The sequence below is a fragment of the Eurosta solidaginis genome, chromosome 5 (assembly GCF_040869045.1).
Source record: "Eurosta solidaginis isolate ZX-2024a chromosome 5, ASM4086904v1, whole genome shotgun sequence".
NCBI classification, from domain to species: Eukaryota; Metazoa; Arthropoda; class Insecta; order Diptera; family Tephritidae; genus Eurosta; species Eurosta solidaginis.
The window spans coordinates 197,156,576-197,177,112 of record NC_090323.1 but is presented as its reverse complement, the minus strand read 5'-3'; the positions used below and the strand labels follow the sequence as shown (position 1 = coordinate 197,177,112).

The 20,537-nt window shown below is 36.9% G+C and overlaps 2 protein-coding genes across 2 annotated transcripts in view; one reads left to right on the top strand and one right to left on the bottom strand.

The window, feature by feature from the left end:
- LOC137254437 (gustatory receptor 5a for trehalose-like) overlaps positions 1 to 18,085 on the bottom strand; it is a 32,747-nt gene extending 14,662 nt beyond the window's left edge. Inside the window, exon 1 of the mRNA XM_067792097.1 lies at positions 18,025 to 18,085. The gene's annotated coding sequence lies outside the window, so the exon portion shown is untranslated. The remainder of the gene's footprint in view (positions 1 to 18,024) is intronic.
- On the top strand, positions 6,176 to 7,979 carry LOC137254436 (uncharacterized). The gene has a single exon (XM_067792096.1). It carries the CDS (start codon positions 6,240 to 6,242, stop codon positions 7,266 to 7,268), a length of 1,029 nt encoding a protein of 342 aa, XP_067648197.1. The 5' UTR covers positions 6,176 to 6,239; the 3' UTR covers positions 7,269 to 7,979.
- Positions 18,086 to 20,537: the final 2,452 nt, after the last annotated feature.

The window sequence follows — 20,537 nt, the reverse complement described above, 5'->3', positions numbered from 1 at the left end:
AGCTTCAACTTTCACCAAATGTCATCAAATAGTTACGCTTACGTCATATATTGTTAAAACACGTGATTCGTAGTCATAGTTTTTACACGCAGACCACCAAAAACCTGAAACTTTGCATCCTCACACAAAGTACCTACCTGTTTTTTATTTAAAATTTATCTTAAAACTCGTTTAAGTATTTAGATCTGTTCACTATATATTTCTTATCATATACATCCGATTATTCGGAGATTACGGGATAAGATTATTGTTCAGCCCCATTCATGAAAGGTATGAAGTCTTCGGCTGTGCCGAAGACAGTCCCGTTCTTACTTGTTTTTTTTTTTTTTTTTTTTTGAGGATGTCCCATCGATGTACACTGCTGCTGAAAATTGTACAACATGTTTGTACAACTCTGAAGAAAGTAACTGCAGCCGTACAACATTCTGCAGCATCAACACCACATTAATTGAGACTGTGGGTTGCACAAGGCGAGTAATCAGCATTCGAATTTTTGTCGAGAATGTGGAGTAGTGCTCCGCTGTAATTTCCTTTCATATCGGCGCCGTTGTCGTAGCCTTGTGCACGACAATCTTCAATCAATTAAGGCAAATTAGATCAGCGATTTTCTGACCAGTTGAAAGCCAAAAACCGTTCTTGAATTTTAAAATTTGTTGCTTTCGAATTGAAATGGAGGTAGCCCAAAATGAACGTAATCTGTTCAACGTGATCAGCATCAGGCATAGCATCAACGGTAATAGCAAAATACTTGACTTTCTTGCCTTGATCTAATATAGTTTGCCTCACGTGCTTTGCACAAATTTCTATAAACTCATTCTGAGTGTCTGGCGAAAGATAGTGAACTTGTAAAGGTTTCTGCTGCTGTTGTGAAATCCTCACTTTCTCCAAATGATCTCTAAGTATCGGATAATAATTGCTTATGAAATCTTAGATGCCCAAAAAATGTCCATTGTTTCGTTCACCAAACATATACTTTCGCCTTTGAAATCTAGGCCTCTTTCACCCATAAATAAAATAGTGTCCAAAATTCTATATAAAATTTCTTTCCACTTTTGAGTTTCAGTGTTTAGCTTTTCATTGATAATTGTATAAATTGAATTTGAATTAGATTTTGTATATATCGCCATTGAATATAACATTTAAAGTGATCTTGAAGATTTTCTTGTGATGGCAGTTTATCGTATAGCTTCTTCCATACCTGGAATTTCGAATATCTGCCAGGACAACCAATTTTAGGTCGATTTACAGTATTGGTGCTTAACACACGACATGATAGGCAATAAAAAGCACTGCTACTGGCACTCCATACTAACCAGTCAGCCTCCACTTTCACTCCATTTGGCAAGATTCTGTTCAAAAACGAGATAGAAAATGGGTCGTCATGATAATCACGTGGAAAAATAACAGGATACTTTTGATGATCTCGACGAATTACTTCGTTGATTTCTTCAGATCGCAAAAACTCATTACCGATATCGAATTCGTTTAAATAATCTGGACTTTGATACAGAGTTGGTGGTATTGTTGGAAGACTTTTTGAAGATCAGTGTCACCACGAAAACTTTACGATTTGGAATTCATTTAAACATACATTTTTGTTTGATATTTTTATTGTCTCCTCTGGCCCAGGCAAAAAATCATTATCAATATTCGTTGCTTTTGAAATTCGGCTTAAAATTTGCACATGGAACAACTAAAGATTCTCCTGAATTAAAAAAAAAAGTTCTTAGTACCTCTAAATTGCGGCCCCCTGAGAAACCCCGGGCCCGGGGGGAATCTCCCCATCCCCCCTCTCATCAGGCCTGGTTTAGCTATATATTCATTTCCAATTTCCATTTGTTTCGCTGTGGGTAAAATCAGCAGAAAAAATTTACCATTCTGGTATTCGAAGAAAGAATTGCGTACTTTTCGCTGAAATCTGGCAGCCTTGGTCACTATTTCATGGTCACGGTTGCCACACCACGTCTTTTTTCTGGACAAGAATTCCTTTTGAAAATACAAAAGAAGGACCAATATTTTTAAAATGTCACAAAAAAATAATTTATATAGGCCTTCGCGAATTTCAGTTGCTACATCGCGTTAATGTGTTTCTATTTGGCAGCAGTAATACATTCACGCCAGGAAATCTCCTTTATTTTGGGAATTGTGGCACGCTCTGACTTACACTATACATAATTCTACATAAAGTTAAAAAAATATGTAAAATTAAGTCAACCTATAGTTCTTTGGGCTGCTCTTAGTAGTTGATGGAGCCTATCTTCCTCCGGTGCGAAATTCGGTTAATGCAGACATTTTTTGAAAGTCGAGGGCTCGTACTTTTTGAACAATGTGGAGAGTTGCTTAAATGTGGATAAAATTTTAGTATTTTTCAGCTAAGATAACTAATAAAAATAGTCGTGAATTAGCCTAATTGACACATTTATAATGTTTCAAAACCTCTATACGAGCTTTCAATACACGACCCGAAAAAATGGAATAATAAGATATCTTTTCCAACAGGTTTTTTAGGGTTCACAATAAGCGTAAATTTTTCATGAAACTTAAACCTTCTCATCAAGATCAATATAAAATGAGGATTTTCCCAAAACAAAGTGAACACTTGTTATTTTCATCTTATGATTATTTAACCGGAATTTAACTTTAACTTATTGCTTTTGCTGGTTCAAGAGTCTGGCGGCGCCGTGGTGTAGTGGTAGCGTACTCCGCCTACCACACCGAGCGTGCTGGGTTCAAGACCCGCGCAAAAGCAACATCAAATTTTAAGAAAAAAGTTCATTCAATTACAAAAAAGCATTTCTAAGCGTGGTCGCCGCTCGACAATGGTTTGGCAAACGCTACGAAAAGTTTCTGCCATTAAAAACCTTCTCAGTGAAAATACATCTGCCTTCTAGGTGCCGTTCGGAGTCGGCATAAAAAATTAAACCCCCTCCCGTATATTTGTAGGAAAAACTAAAAAGGCGCAAGGTGCAAACTTGAAGAGAAGCTCAGCCTAAATATTTTCTGAGATAAATCGCGCCTTATTCAATCGTATATTTGTCAATTTAGCAATGTCTGGCTCCGTCTTAAAATGCTGTGATAATTATTTCTGTGTGCTAAAAAATCTGAGAACGTGTGTTAAATCTTTTATTTCATAGTTTCGATATTGGCTAACACTTCGCCCAAAAAGCCGCCTGAATATGCACTGCAATGTGATATCTTGGAGAAAAATCTATAATTTTGTTAATCGGTCTTGGTTTAAGTTTATATTTTAGTGGCGCAAACAAATCTATTTTTTATCACTCTTGCTCTCGCTTCCGTACAAAAAACCAGACTGGAGGAATTTGGCTCGGCCTGAATTATTGTCGCTATTTTTATAAAAATATGTATTGTTATATAACACCAAAAATCGAAATAAAAACTTAAAACTTTTTAGAAAATTCAGGTAAATTCCTTAAATTTTCATGCAAATTTTCAGCTTTTCGGTAAGAATTTTTAGAATTTTTCTGAGAGATAAATTCTAAAAATTCTTACTGAAAGCTACACATTTGCATTGCGGAATTTTGCCGAATTTTCTAACAAGTCTTAAGTGTATATTTGGATTGTTGGTGTTACATAATAAATGTGTTTATATAAAAAATTTTAAGGTCACTTTATCTTACTTAAAAAGTTGATTTAAATCACCCGCCTCCCTCCCAAATCGTGCTGGATCCGCCCCTGAGGTATGGCGTTCGTCACAGTCGGACGTCTCAAAAATGTTTCCGTGTTTGTCGTTATATATCAAACGTTTGCATAACGGCGATAAAGGCTTCCTCCTACAAAAAGTGCATCTGTCATTTCTATGTATGAAGGAAGATCTGAGTCACAGCTCATACAAATTCTGGCACCAAAAAATACGATAACAAAACAAAAATACAAAATCAACTGACTCACACATACAAAAATATGGCCCACATATTTCCAGATCTATGAGCTCATAAAAATAAGAACGCTTACAATTTATTGCTAAAACTCCATGACCACTATTTATTTATGTCGTACAGGAGAGATGTGCCAATTTATTACGTATGTATTAAACATGGTAACGTAAGGCTTTCAATAAACCATTTCTTCATGTAATGCAGAAATAATAAAAGTAATCATAAAACCATTTTCTGCAGTTACGCATAAAAGATATTAAAGAGTATTTTAAAAGGCAGCAAGCCATAGTTCTATAGGTGGACGGACGCCTTTTCCAGATATCGCCATAAAGGTGGACCACGCGTGACTCTAGAATGTGTTTGTACGACACGGGTATAAAACGAAAGGTGGTATTTAGTATTTTAAAAGGGATTAGCCCTTAGTTTTATATGTGAAGGCACTTTCGAGATATCGACCAAAATGTGGACCAGGGTGACCGAGAATATCATCCGTCGGGTATCTCTAATTTATTTATATATATAATACCATTGCCAGTATTCCTGCCAAGATTCCAAGGGCTTTTTATTTCGCCCTTCAGAACTGTTTCATTTTCTTCTACTTAATATGGTAGGTGTCACAAACATATAACAAAATTTCTCCCAAAGGTATATTTTGCGTCAATAGACCGATCCAATCACCATGTTTCATCCCTTTTTCCCTATTTGGTATATAATTATGGCATTTTTTCCATTTTTTTGTATTTCTCGATATCGAAAAAGTCGGCGTGGTCATAGTCGGATTTAGGATATTTTTTATACCAAGATGAAGCGAGTTCAGATAAGTACGTGAACTAAGTTTAGTAAAGATATATCGATTTTTACTCAAGTTATCGTGTTTTTTCTTTTATTTTTGTCTTTTGTTGCACCATATCATTACTGGTGTTGAATGTTGATATAATTTACTTATATACTGTAAAGATATTAAATTTTTTGTTAAAATTTTACCTGAAAAAAATTGTGGGCGTGTTCGTCATCCGATTGTGGTAATTTTTATTGGGCACACATATAATAATAGGAGGAACATTCCTGCCAAATTTCATCATGATATCTTCAACGACTGCCAAATGACAGCTTGCAAAACTTTTAAATTACCTTTTTTTAAAAGTCGGTGTTGCCACGCCCATTGTCAAAAATTTTACTAGTTACTATCCTGCGTCATAAGGTCCACGCACCTACCAAGCTTCAATGCTCTATCCGTCTTTGGTAATGAATTATCTTATTTTTTCGGATTTTCGAAATTTTCGATATCGAAAAGGTGGGCGTAGTTATAGTCCGATATCCTTTATTTTAAATAGCGATCTGAGATGAGTGCCCAGGAACCTATATACCATATTTTATCAAGATACCTCAAAATTTACTCAAGTCATCGTGTTAACGGGCAAACGGACGGACGGACGTGTAATATTTTGATTTAAACCCGAATAGTATGCAGTTTTACACAAGAGGTGTGCAAAAGTATACATGCTTTGTAATTTCACACAACAGTGTGTAAATTTCGGTCACTTGTTATAGTATTTTGCTTCAGGTAACTGTAAATTTTCATTTTCTGTGAAATCGTCGTGTTGGTCGTCTCGTGGTGGAAAAAAGTAAATAGGCCAATAAACAATAAAATATATGTAAATATTGTTACGAATATTAGCAACACTAAAGGGTACTGTCATCTCTAAGTCGATGCTAAGCAGTGACTGTATGCACATCAAAAATTCAGTAATTATGTCTGCACATATGTACGTACACGCAGCGGAGAAGCAAAGTATAAACACATGCAGATATCTCATGTGAGATATGCAATTATAATTGTGGAAGTGTCGCTCACAAATACACGCGCATATGAGAGCTATACTTGTACATCTGTAGATATAATTATATAGCAGTAACTAAGTAAATTCTGGAAGCGCCTAGAAGAAGCAACGAGGAAATCAGAGAGTATAAAAGGCAGCAACAGTAGAGGCGCTAAAATCAGTTTTGATTAAGCACGCTACCTGTCGAGCAATAGTAGAGTTATTTATTGTGAAGTACTTTAATAAAGACCATTTTGCATTATCGAATATTGGAGTTATTTTTTTAACAGTTTAGTGATTCGAACATTAGTAGAAGATTTGAAATAAGCGGAATTGCAAGTAAGTTCGTTACAATTGGTGTCAGAAGAGGAATTGTTGAATAAATTCAAGAGTTGCAGAGCACAACAAGGACATGGCGAAGTTAAATGAATTGAAGATCCAGCAATTGAAGATGGAGTTGGAGAGCCGTGGATTGCATACAACCAGCAACAAACTGGAGCTTCAGGCAAGACTATGAGAGGCAATGGAAGCAGAAGGAGTTAACGTAGACGAATATGTCTTTTATCCTGATGTGGAAGAGCCAGCGACTAAAGTGGAAGAGAAGATAGAGACTCCGTATCCATTGGCAAGTGTTGACACTAACGCGATACTAGCAGTGTTGAACCAAATGTCGTCACAAATGACATCACAATTAGAATCACAGGAGACACGTTTAACATCCAAGATGGAAGCACAGGAGGCACGCATTTCAGAAATGTCATCACAAATATCTAGCAACATGTCAACACAATTGGAAGAACAGAAAACATACATGGCGTCACAAATTGCAGAACAATTAAAAGAACAAGAGGCACGCATAACATTACAGCTCGAAGCACAAGAAGAGCATATCTCAACAAAGCTGGAGGCACAGGAAACAAAATTCTCAACGCAGCTGGGTGCTGTTAGCGGACGTCAAGATAAAGTGGAGGCTGAGATGGATGCTTTGAAAGATCGGATTCGGGAGTTACAATTGAACCGTCCAATCACTTCAACGTTTACTCTGAAGGTAAAATTTCCAACGTTTGATGGTTCTGTTCCATTCCAGGTATTTAAGCTCCAATTTGAGAAGACGTCAGCAGCGAACAACTGGAATGCTGTAGATAAAGTTGCTTCATTGTTCGTGGCTTTAAAAGGACCAGCTGCTGAGATATTACAGACGATCCCAGAGTACGAGCGTAACAGTTATGAAGTATTGATGGCTGCTGAAGAACGGCGATCCGGAAGCGGACACAGAAAACAGATATACCAAATTGAGTTGCAAAACCGTTACCAAAAAGCAAATGAGGCATTGCAGGAGTTTGCTTCGGATGTTGAAAAATTGGCTCAACTTGCAAATGCGGACGCACGCGTGGAATACAGTGAAAGGGTAAAGATTCAGAACTTTATAAACGGCATACGGGACGTCGCAATGAAGCGAGTCACATACGCGGACCCAAAGCAAACATTCGCTGAAACGGTATCGCATTCACTGACTCAGGAAATTGCCGCACTTTTGAGTAAGCCAGCGTAAAAAGCCCATCGTGTGGAAGTAGAAAGGCCAGATTGGGTGGACACAATTTTGGAAGCACTGAAGGGATCACAACAGAAAAACTCTGGAGTTATGGAATGTTTCAAGTTCGGCAACCCAGGCCACATTTCTCGTCATTGCAGCACCGGTCCTGGTAGTTCCAACTTGGGTGGCCAGGGTGGTTTCAAGCCAGCGCGTAATACTGTTGTCAAACTTCAAGACGATACTGATGATAGTCAAGTAGTTCTTCATTGGCTAAAGAACAGAGTATGAGGGAATGGCCCAGGGTAATGAGTAGTAAGAAGAAACACTGTCATGACAAGAAGGGTGGTTCATTTGGAGAGTCTAACAGCAGTTAGGTTGAGAGATTTGTCTGATCGGCCCCCCACGCAGTGTTACGAATATTAGCAACACTAAGGGGTACTGTCATCTCTAAGCCGATGCTAAGCAGTGACTGTATGCACATCAATAATTCAATCATTATGTCTACACATATGTACGTACACGCAGCTGAGAAGCAACGCACAAACACATGCAGATATCTCATCTGAGATATGCAATTATAATTGTTGAAGTGTCGCAGACAAATACACGCGCATATGAGAGCTATACTTGTACATCTGTAGTTATAATTATATAGCAGTAACTAAGTAAATTCTGGATGCGCCTAGAAGATACAACGAGGAAATCAGAGAGTATAAAATGCAGCAGCAGTAGAGGAGCTAAAATCAGTTTTGATTAAGCACGCTATCTGTCGAGCAATAGTAGAATTATTTATTGTGAAGTACTTTAATGAAGACCATTTTGCATTATCGAATATTGGAGTTATTTGTTCAACAGTTTAGTGATTCGAACCTTAGTAGAAGATTTGAAATAAGCGGAATTGCAGTGAATTCGTAACAATATATATAAGTGAATAAGCTTTGCAAATATATTGGAAATGTTTGTGTGTAAGGTGTGTGCAAAACAGTTCTGCAAATTAAGGAGTTATAATTAGCATTTACCTATATGCGCATAGGGAACTGAGTTCCAATTTGTTTGAGTATTTGTTTCCAAAATGCAATAAAAAGTATTCAAGCTACAATATCTATGTAGTCCATTTTTCAAAAAATAATTCTGCTAAAGATGCTGTAGTTGAAGGTGTCACCACTCTGTACCACAAATTCAATTGTTCGATCGCTTCTTGCCAGTTTTTCGCTACAAGAATATATGAAGTATTTTCACATATTTTAACTAAAATGGCATTTTCTTACCCTTTTTTTTAATTTTAAGTAAATGCATCTCTTTATATTTTGATATCATGGTAACTTCAGCTGTGATAACTACAGAACGGCTGAACCGATTTAAAAGATCTTGGCACCATTAAAAAAGTAGTCAAACATGCTTTGGAAGACGTATACTGTAAACAATTTTTATCACACTGAAGAACCAGTTATTTTTTAGTTTTTTAAAAACAAAACTTGGAAGAAATTACAGAGATCAAGTAGTTAAAATCAAAAAAAATTGTTCAGTGTAATACAAATTTTCGATTTCGCTGGCCGATTATAATACCTTTCCAATGGTATCAAGATCATGGAAATCGGTTGAGCCATTCTGTAGTTATCACAGCTCAAAAATACCTATTACCGTCATTTTACGCGCATTTTTCACGATTTTGAGACCTTGCCACGCCCACAGTTTTTCTAAAATATTATTTCTAAATATGAGGTTGTGTTTGTATATGTAAAGTGTATCTCTACGCAAAGTTTCATCAAAATCTGAGAGGGTCGGGTTCAAAATCTACCTCTTTTAAACGGTTTTAATTAGGTTGACTTGAGAGGCTGCACAGCCAGCGCGATTTTTGTATTTAAAATTTAACTAACTTTCCGATAAGCTACAAGCTTGAAACTTGGAGTACAGTTCAGAACCCGATGACAATGCAATAATAAGAAAAAAATCGCCGCTAGGTGGCACAAGGATCGAGATATTCACAAAAATCGTATTTGTGGTCTGATTTGGCTCATATTTGTAAATCATATTTGACATACAGAAATGGAAACCGCTTTAGTAAAAAAAATTCACGCTAGGTGTTGCAAAATTTGAGATATTCAAAAAACTCGTACTTTGCTGTTCGATTTGGCTTTTTTAACAAATATTATATACAGTCCGGTAGAAGTGACATCAAAATACTTTTGAGCACATAAGTTCAAATTTTGTTAGTGAAATTTCAGTATAAAAATTCTAGTCCCGTTAGAAGAGACGTCAAAATACTTTCGAGCACATAAGTTCAAATTTTGTTAGTGAAATTTCATTACAAAAATTCATTTCCCGGTAGAAGTGACGTCAGAATACTTTGGAGCACATAAATTCAAATTTTGCTAGTGAAATTCCAGTATAAAACAAGTAAGGAAGGCTAAGTTCGGGTGTAACCGAACATTACATACTCAGTCGAGAGCTATGGAGACAACATAAGGGAAAATCACCATGTAGGAAAATGAACCTTGGGTAACCCTGGAATGTGTTTGTATGACATGTGTATCAAATGGAAGGTATTAAAGAGTATTTTAAGAGGGAGTGGGCCATAGTTCTATAGGTGGACGCCATTTAGGGATATTGCCATAAAGGTGGACCAGGGCTGACTCTAGAATTTGTTTGTACGATATGGGTATCAAACGAAAGGTGCTAAGGTGTATTTTAAAAGGGATTGGGCCTTAGTTCTATAGGTGGACGCCTTTTCGAGATATCATCATAGAGGTGGACCAGGGGTGACTCTAGAATGCGTTTGTACGATATGGGCATCAATTGAAAGGTGTTAATGAGTATTGTAAAAGGGAGTGGGTCTTAGTTCTATGGGTGGACGTCTTTTTGAGATATCGCCATAACGGTGGACCAGGGGTGACTCTAGAATTTGTTTGTACGATATGGATATCATATTAAAGGTATTAATGAGGGTTTTAAAAGGGAGTGGTGTTAGTTGTATATATGAAGGCGTTTGCGAAATATCGACCAAAATGTGGACCAGGGTAACCCACACCATCATCTGCCGGGTACCGCTAATTTATTTATATATGTAATACCACGAACAATGAACAATTAGAACGCACATACGAGCGCTGCCCCCGTCATGATATAAAAGTTGTGTTTGGCGACTTTAACGCCAGGGTGGGCAAAGAAGGTGTTTTTTGCCCTACAGTCGGAAAGTTCAACCTACACAATGAAACTTCTCCTAACGGACTGAGGCTGATTGACTTTGCCGGTGCTCGAAACATGGTCATATCCAGCACGAGGTTCATGCATAAAAAGATACATCAAGCTACATGGCTGCCTCCTGATCGAAATACTCGCAATCAGATCGATCACGTTATGATAGACGGACGGCATGCCTTCAGTGTTTTAGATGTGCGCACGATCCGAGGACCTAACATCGATTCGGACCATTATCTCGTTGCAGCCAAAATACGCACCCACCTCAACGCGACTAAAACCAAGGAACAAAAAACACAAGGAAAGCTAGACGTCGAAAAGCTTCAATAACAACAGACTGCCAATGATTTCGCAACTCGGCTCTCACACCTGCTCTCTGAGAGCACAACTCATCCTGAAGGAATACAGGAGCAGTGGGAGCACATCTCCAAAGCACTTCGTACTGCCGCCGAAGAAAAAATTGGTTACCGTCGGCCACGAAAAAACAACTGGTTGCCGCGTTGCAACCGAAAGAAAAGACGCTGCCTACAGGGCTACGTTAAAAGCGAGCGCGACAAGAGGAGTGTGTGAACGCTATCGTGAGTTGAAAAGGGAAGCGAGACGCCTTTTCAGGAAGAAGAAAGCAGAAGCAGAAAGGCGTAAGTGCGAGGAGATTGAGCTGCTAGCCACCAGGAATAACGCCCGAAAATTCTACCAAAAAATACGGCGACAGACGGTAGGTTGTATGACAGGGGAAAGCTCCTGTAGGAATGAAAACGGCGACCTTGTAACTGAGGTCCAGAGAGTGCTTAGATTATGGAGGGAATACTTCTTTGCTCTCCTAAATGGAGGCAGCAATTCACCGCGCAGAGATCAAGAACCCGATCCCGCTATCGATGGTGATGGAATATATGTCCCCCCGCCCGGTTATTATGAAGTTAGAATAGCAATAACCAGATTGAAAAACAACAAGGCCGTGGGCGCTGATGGATTGCCTGCGGAGCTATTTAAGTACGGCGGCGAGGAGTTGGTAAGGCGCAGGCAGCTGCTTCTTAGCAAAATATGGGCGGACGAGTGCATGACCGACGGTTGGAATCTAAGTGTTCTTTGCCCAGTCCACAAGAAGGGGGATACTGCAAAATGTACCAACTATCGTGGAATCAGCCTTCTTAATATCGCATATAAGGTCCTTTCAAGTGTATTGTGCGAAAGATTGAAGCCCACCGTGAACCGGCTGATTGGACCTTATCAGTGCGGCTTCAGACCTGGTAAATTTACCATCGAGCAGACTTTCACAATGGGCCGCCTTCGATAGCATGAAAAAGAGCTGCCTATATGCCGCTATGTCTGAATTTTGTTTCCCCGCAAAACTTATACGGCTGTGCAAAATGACGTTGAGCAACACCATCAGCTCAGTCAGAATTGGGAAGGACCTCCATGAGCCGTTCGAAACTAAATGAGGTTTCAGACAGGGTGACCCCCTATCGTGTGATTTCTTTAATTTGATGCTGGAGAAAATTATACTAGCTGCACAACTTAACCGCACTGGAACAATATACTATAAAAGCGTGCAATTACTGACATATGCTGATGACATTGATATCATCGGCCTAAACACCCGCGCTGTTAGCTCTGCTTACTCCAAACTGGAAAAAGAAGCGGTAAAGATTTGTTTGATGGTGAATGAGGACAAAACGAAGTACCTGCTGTCATCGAGCAAAGAGTCAGCGCATACGCGCCTTGGCAACCACGCTACTGTTGGCAGCCATAATTTCGAAATAGTAAAAGACTTCGTTTATTTGGGAACCAGCATCAACTCTAGCAACAACATCAGTACTGAAATCCAGCGAAGAATCAATCTTGCCAATAAATGCTACTTTGGACTAGGTAGGCAATTGAAAAGTAAAGTCCTTTCTCGGCGAACGAAAATCATACTCTACAAGTCACTTTTCGTACCCGTCCTGCTATATGGGGCAGAAGCATGGACCATGACAACAGCAGATGAAGCGGCTTTGGAAGTGTTCGAGAGAAAAGTTCTTCGAAAGATTTATGGACCTCTAAGCGTTGGCGATCGCGAGTAACGAAGAAGATTTAATGATGAGCTGTACGAGCTATACGCGGACATCAACATAGTCCAGCGAATTAAAACGCAGCGGCTGCGCTGGCTAGGCCATGTTATGCGATTGAATGATGATGCTTTGGCCAAGAAAGTGTTTCTGTCGGAACCCGCCTATGGAAGCAGAGGTAGAGGGCGGCCCCCACTCCGTTGGAATGACCAGGTGGAAAACGATTTAAACTCCCTTGGTGTGACCAATTGGCGCCGGTTGACGACGGAGCGAAGGAGCGACTGGCGCGCCTTGTTGGACGGCCATAACCGTTTAGACGGTTAAGCGCCAATTAAGTAAGTAAGTAATACCACGAACAGTATTCCTGCCAAGATTGCAAGGGCTTTTGATTTCGCTATGCAGAACTTTTTCTTCTACTCAATATGGTATAGATGTCACACCCATTTTACAAAGCCTTTTTTTAAGTTATATTTTGCGTCAATAAACCAATCCAATTACCATGTTTCATCCCTTTTTTCGTATTTAGTATAGAATTATGGTATTTTTTTCATTTGTCGTAATTTTCGATGTCGAAAAAGTGGGCGTGGTCATCGTCGGATTTCGGCCATTTGTTATACCAATACAAAGTGAGTTCAGATAAGTACGTGGACTGAGTTTAGTAAAGATATATCGATTTTTGCTCAAGTTATGGTGTTAACGGCCGTCTGGAAGGACAGACGGTCAACTGTGTATAAAAACTGGGCGTGGCTTCAACCGATTTCGCCCTTTTTCACAGAAAGCAGTTATCGTCCTAGAATCTAAAACCCTACCAAATTTCACAAGGATTGGTCGATTTTTGTTCGACATTTGGCATTAAAAGTATCCTAAACAAATTAAATGAAAAAGGGCGGAGCCACGCCCATTTTGAAATTTTCTTTTATTTTTGTATTTTGTTGTACCATATCATTACTGGAGTTGAATGTTGACATAATTTACTTATATATTGTAAAGATATTAACTTTTTTTTTTTTAATTAGACTTTAAAAAAAAATTTTTTTTAAGTGGGCGTGGTCGTTCTCCGATTTTACTAATTTTTATTAGGCATACATATAGTAAGAGGAGTAACGTTCCTGCCAAATTTCATCATGATATCTTCAACGAATCCCAAATTACAGCATGCAAAACTTCTAAATTACCTTCTTTTAAAAGTGGGCGGTGCCACGCCCATTGTCCAAAATTTTACTAATTTTCTATTCTGTGTTATAAACTCAACTCACCTACCAAGTTTCATCGCTTTATCCGTCTTTGGTAACGAATTATCGCACTTTTTTGATTTTTCGAAATTTTCGATATCGAAAAAGTGGGCGTGGTTATAGTCCGATATCGTTCATTTTAAATATCGATCTGAGATGAGTGCCGTTGAACCTACGTACCAAATTTCATCAAGATACCTCAAAATTTACTCAAGTTATCGTGTTAACGGACGGACGGACGGACATGTCTCAATCAATTTTTTTTTTCGATACTGATGATTTTGATATATGGAAGTCTATATCTATCTCGATTCCTTTATACCTGTACAACCAACCGTTATCCAATCAAAGTTAATATACTCTGTGAGCTCTGCTCAACTGAGTATAATAAATAAACCAAAATTTTTAAGTTTAACGGTTTTATTGAAAACAATACTTATTTAAGTAATAATAATAATAATAAAAGTTAGAAAATAATTAGGTAGGTCCTGATGCGTCCAACGCTTTTATTTAATTGTCTGATCAACGCCCACTTAATGTAAGTATTGTTTTCAATAAAACCGTTTAACTTAAACAATTTTTTTTATTATTTTATATATAGGCTTTGATATGAAATTCATCCTAAATAAAAATACATATATGTGACCCGGCCTATGAAAAGTCGGCTTATGAATCAAAAAAAATAATACAAAGAAAAACTAAGAAACTGAAGAAATGCATTGTTTATCTTTAACAGCTGTTTCTTTTTTAGGTCATAAGCCACCTTTTCATAGGCCGGGTCACATATGGTATTTGTTTCCTATGACTAGCAGTTGCCAAAAAAAATTTCAAATTCAGATACACGTTTCGGTCCCAGGATCTCAAAAAGGAAGCAAACACCAGAAATATCTTAATAACTTAATGAATAAATAAATGTGAATAAATAAATATTTAAGGTTTTGTAGTAAAGAATGCGAGGAATTATAAAGACTAAACACACGTCAGAAAACTACTTAATATGAACGCTGCGGTAAATGACAAAATATAAATAAAATTTAAAATTATACAGCAAGCTGCCTCAGGGTACTTCATAGAATTCAACTACAAACAAGTGTACAGAAACTCAGTTATTCAAACAAGTTAATTATTCATAAACTCAACATAAGTTAAAAATTAAATTAAACAAGTAAGGACGGGACTGTCTTTTGCTGTGCCCAAGACTTCATACCTTTCATGAATTGGGCTGAACAATAATCTTATCCCTTTCGTAATCTCCATATAATGCGCTGTATAAGACAAGAAATATATAGTGAACAGATTTACATACCTAAACGATTTTTAAGATAAATATAAAATAAAAAATGGCAAAAAACCCCCATTATCTGAACGATCGGTTGTATGGGATATGCATTATATATAGCTACGATCAAAGTTCTTTTTTCGGTATATCTTCTATGATATATTAGAATAAATATCACCAAGTTTAACGTTTTTATATTGGAAATTAAGGGAGAAATGGCTAAAAATATTTCTATCTGAACGATCGGTTGTATGGGATATATATTATATACAGCTCCGATTGAAATGATTTTTTCACGAAATCTTCTATGATATATTAGAATAAATATCACCAAGTTTAACTTTTTTATATTGGAAACTAAGAGAGAAATTGCCAAAAATCTTTCTATCTGAATGATCGGTGGTATGGGATAGGTATATACTATATACATATAGCTCCGATCAAAGTGATTTTTTCAGGAAATCTTCTATGATATATTAGAATAAATATCACCAAGTTTAACGTTTTTATATTGGAAACTAAGGGAGAAATTGCCAAAAATCTTTCTATCTGAATGATCGGTGGTATGGGATATGTATTATATATAGCTCCGATCAAAGTTCTTTTTTTTGGGATATCTTCTATGAGATATTAAAATATATATCACCGAGTTTCCCGTTTTTACTTTCTAAGCTGGACAACCTATTTAATTTCTCCAACTGTGCAACAGCCCTAATCAGATCGTATTTGGCCGACCGAACTCAGGCAGTAAGTGTTGGTAGCGGAAAATCTGACTTCGTCAGTGTTTTAAGAGGAGTCCCACAAGGCTCAATCCTTGGTCCTCTGTTATTTATTTTGTATATAAACGATTTGCCTGGTGTTCTCAAGTATTGTAATATTCACATTTATGCTGACGACGTACAATTGTATATGTGCTGTCCTAGTGATCGTACCAGTTCATGTATTAATAACTTAAATTACGATTTACGTCAAATTGGTACGTGGGCTTCTATGAACGGCTAATATCTTAACCCTAAGAAGTTGAAATGTATAGTCATTCATAGAAGGTCGCTAGATAAAAGTGGAATGGAAAATTTAATTTTAGACAACACTATTATAGAATACGTTCACACGGCAAAAAATCTAGGTGTAGTTTTTAACAAAACCTTGACATTGAAAGATCACATCTTCCGCACAGTGGGAAAAGTGTATGGGATGCTTCGTACACTCTGGCTTACACAATACTTTACTTCGTTACATATTCGTCTACTAATAGCAAAAGCGTACTTAATACCTACGCTGCTTTATGGTTGTGAGGTTTACTCTAATTGTGACTATGTATGTAATAGGAAACTTAATGTTGTTTATAACAACATTGCTAGATACGTCTATGGGTTGAAAAGACTTGACCACGTCTCTCATCATGCTTACAGGTTGCTAAACATTTCTTTCGATAACCTTATTAAACTTAAAATGCTCACTACGCTACATAAATTAATATATATGAAGGAACCTGACTATTTGTATCGGAGGCTAAATTTTCTCCAGTCGTCTAGATCTGTTCTTCTTACCCACTTCAGACATCGTATGCTAATATCTGATCGCCAGTTCTTCATTACTTCCATACGTCTTTGGAACTCGCTCCCTTCTAGACTTAGGCTTATAAGCAATGCTCTGCTCTTCAATAAAGAATTAACAAGTTTCTATAATAACCTAGACAATTAAAATACTGATTTCTTCTAAGCAAATGTACTCTATCATTCGTTTATTTTATTTATTTACTATTTATTAAATATATTATTTATTGTAACCTTTTCTTAGCCATAGTCATTAGCTTTAAGTTTCAAGTTTAAATTGTTCTTATTTTATGCCTTTTACCGACTAGCACTGTAAAATAATTTTTGCCAAATTGTTGTGCTGGGATGAATTGCCTAATAAATACAAATACAAATTGCGGCAGGAATGACCAAAATCGTCTTATCTGAACGATCGGTTGTATGGGAGATATGTGTTATAGTGGTCCGATCCTACCGGATCCGACAAATATTTAATATAATACAAAAATACATCCTTTTGCCAAATTTCGTTGAGATATCTCAAAATTTGAGGGACTAGTTTGCGTTCAAACAGACAGACGGACGGACGGACAGACGAACATGGCTATATCAACTCAGTTCGTCGCCCTGATCAATTCGATATACTTAATGGTGAGCCTATCTTCTATATTTCTCAACGTTACAAACATCGGACCAAAGTTAATTTTCATGTTCATGAAAGGTATAAAAATGTGGCCTTTTATTTACAAAAAATTTGGCCCTTAGTGTTGAAAATCGCGCTCTATATAAGCCACTGGTGCGTACAATTTTAGGCATATAGTGTCTGAAGTATTCCACATTTTTTACGTAAAATTCAAAAAGAAATTTGTAAAAATAAAGATGTACATATCTGTGGTCCCTGGGTCGATTTGTATGGATGAAAATAACCGATATCGCCCCATCGATTTTTCGATAGGATTTGGGCTCAGGAAAAAAATGTCCACTACGCATACCCAAAAAAACAAACATTTTTCGAGTCTGCGAAAAAAAAAATAGCCCCCCAAAATCCAAAAAAATTTTTTTTTTTTTTTCAAAAAACTGTTGTAAAAACATTGGCGATAACAATTTTTTGAAAAAAAAAAAAAATAATTTTTGGGTTTTGGGGAGCGTTTTGGTCGAAAAATTTACCTTTTCGCCATTTTTTTTCGCAGGCTCGAAAATTATTTTTTTGGGTATGCGTAATGGACCTTTTTTTTCCTGAGCCCTAATCCTATCGAAAAATCGATGGCCGATATAGGTTAATAAACCGACCCAATCTAGTACATACATATGTATATAGTGGTTAAAATGTTGTCTACCATTTTGGTAGTAAATTTAGGATTTTCGCTTTAGTGTGAACAAAAACTTTCACTTAAGGCTAGTAATACCTACTTACTTTGTTAAAGGCAGCGTATTATTATGTTCACTTATATATATTAAAAATACTATCATGAAAGGCTCACTCACCCGGCCCAACCGCCTCATGGAAGCTGCCATTATGTAAGAAGTCGCACCGCGTGCCACGTTGGATGCCACCTGGGAAGATTCAGTTGAATGTAATTTAAAATAAATTATGTGTCAAAACAAATATATATTTTTTTTTCTGAAACAATGTCAATGTGATATGCAGTCCCATGTGTATCGCCATTGATATGACTTTAGCGAGAACGTGTGCTTAAAAACGATGTGTTGGCATTATGACTTTGATATTTAATAAACACTTTTAGCTAAATCATTTTCCTACCAGCAGCAGCGAAACTAGTAAAGTTGGGAAAATTGTTAAACTTTTGAGTGTGAATTACTTCGTTATCGGTACTCGAGTACTTTTTAAAATACCCGCTTCTTCAATTGTAGTTTTTTCTGGCACCGCCCAATTTGAATTAAGCGAACAACTCACAAATCTGACATCTCAGTATTGCACGTTAACATCCCATTTTGAATTTATAAAATACTAGTACAGAGATTTTCAGCTTGGGAAGAAGTGGAAAATTATCCATATAATTCTGAGTATCAGTCTTCCTTGGTGGTTGCCATGATGCGATGTTACGCGACTAAAATACCGATTTTATTCAAGAGGTTGTGTACTGCAGCCCTTTCAAGAGGCTTACAGCGGAGTTTAGAGCTTCACCAACCCAAATTTCAACCTCACCTATTCGTGCAAGTCCTGCTTCTTTGGTAGACGAGGCTCTGGCGACCCCAAGTTCCTAATTGATCTAAAGTGGGAAGGCGATATAGCCAAGAAGGCTTTATGTGATTATACTAAATCGTCCCCGAAATGGTCTAGTACTTCAATGTTGCTTGTTACCAGAAAGTAGCGAATCTGCATCAGGCAATGGACCATCAACATCGACAACACTCTCCAAAACCTTTGGAAATTGATCGAATTATGGTTAATTCGACCGAGTTCTTTGTCAAGCGAACAAATTAGTTTAGTCGTTTCAACAGAAGAGAAATTTTCCCTCTTAAGTTAGCAAAATTCTGTAAAATTGACGGATTCCTAATCAATGTAACTAATTTTTCTTTTAACACAACTGACCTTACAGGTCATTTCAACAGCGAACAACGGTCAATGCATGAGCAAATTGCAAAGAGAATTTTACGCTCACTGCGCTCTCTACTTTGTACTTATGACGATGGTGCCACTTGTTTAAAAAAAAACACCAAAATAAGAAAACCACCAAATCGAAAAAACACACAAATTGGAAAAACAACAAAAAAATAGTTTTTCAGACATCAATACAAAACAAACCAAGACAAAAAGCCTAGTAGAACCACACCAACAAAACAATGTAATCTACCAAGTACAATGCAAAGGTGGAGAAAACACACAATGCGACAAAATATACATAGGGACGACGAAAAGAAAATTGGGAGTTCGACTAGCAGAGCACGAAGCGGACATAAACAAAAAGAAAAGCGGCACGGCACTTGCTCAACATATTCTAACACATGGACACACCGCTGATTTACAAAATACAAAAATAATAGACACAGAGAGGAAAGAGAAAAAGCGGTACACACTAGAGAGTCTTCACATACTAAAAAATAGAGAGAAAACAGTAAATAGACGAGAAGATACTGATCAAATTGCGGCAGCATATCTATTATGCTTATGATTTGAACTTAGTTTTGACAAATATACCAAACATGCATGGTATTATATACTCCTATGAGTTTTGTGATATTTTATTTTAATTATTATTTCATGTGAGTTTCTTTTTTTCCGCATTTAATGTTTGTGTCATGATTTTACAATGTTTATGTTCCAACTTGTTTTTACAAATTTGTCTTTGTTATTGTTATTGTTATTAAATAAAGATGTCCATCCCCTGAGGATGCCAAGGAGCTTGGCGAAACGTCGGGTTTATAAGTGAAGTTTAATCTTGCACTGTTCAAATATCTGACCATACAACCCTATAATAATTCTGAATTTAACAAAACAAAAAACCCTTTTTGCAAAAAATTATGCAATACCGGGACATCTATTTATAGGGTACAATTTTGCAACTTCTCCTCCAAGTTAATACAAAATTGCGCCGCCTTGTTGCAAACGTTTTGTTTGAACGAACAGGATTTTCCTAAAATTAGTAACATTTTGTTGAAGTTTTTACGAATCTTCACTCACGCGAACGAATCTAATAAAAAACACCATTTTTAATGTTGATGTTTCCGACAGGATAAAAGTTTGAGTTTTTTTGGAATCGTTTCAAAATAAAGTGTTACGAGAATTAAACTTTCCGAATTACGTGTATAGTTACTCCAGTGGTGAATTATCTTCAAGCGATTTCATTCTTTACTTTCTATTGGCTACAAATTCTCTATTTAAAATGTTATGTCAAACATTTATACTACAAGTTAATAAAACAAAGTGTTTAATGTTTAATGTATGTGTATAATGTACAATTGTAAAGTTGAAATAAAGTTCTTGAAACCGACGCCAATGTGGTTTAACAAATGGTGAATGCCCTTATTTTTGCTAG

What these genes read in the sequence shown, in the direction of transcription:
- LOC137254436 (XM_067792096.1), top strand. Translation starts at nt 6,240, where the DNA reads ATGGAAGCAGAAGGAGTTAACGTAGACGAATATGTCTTTTATCCTGAT.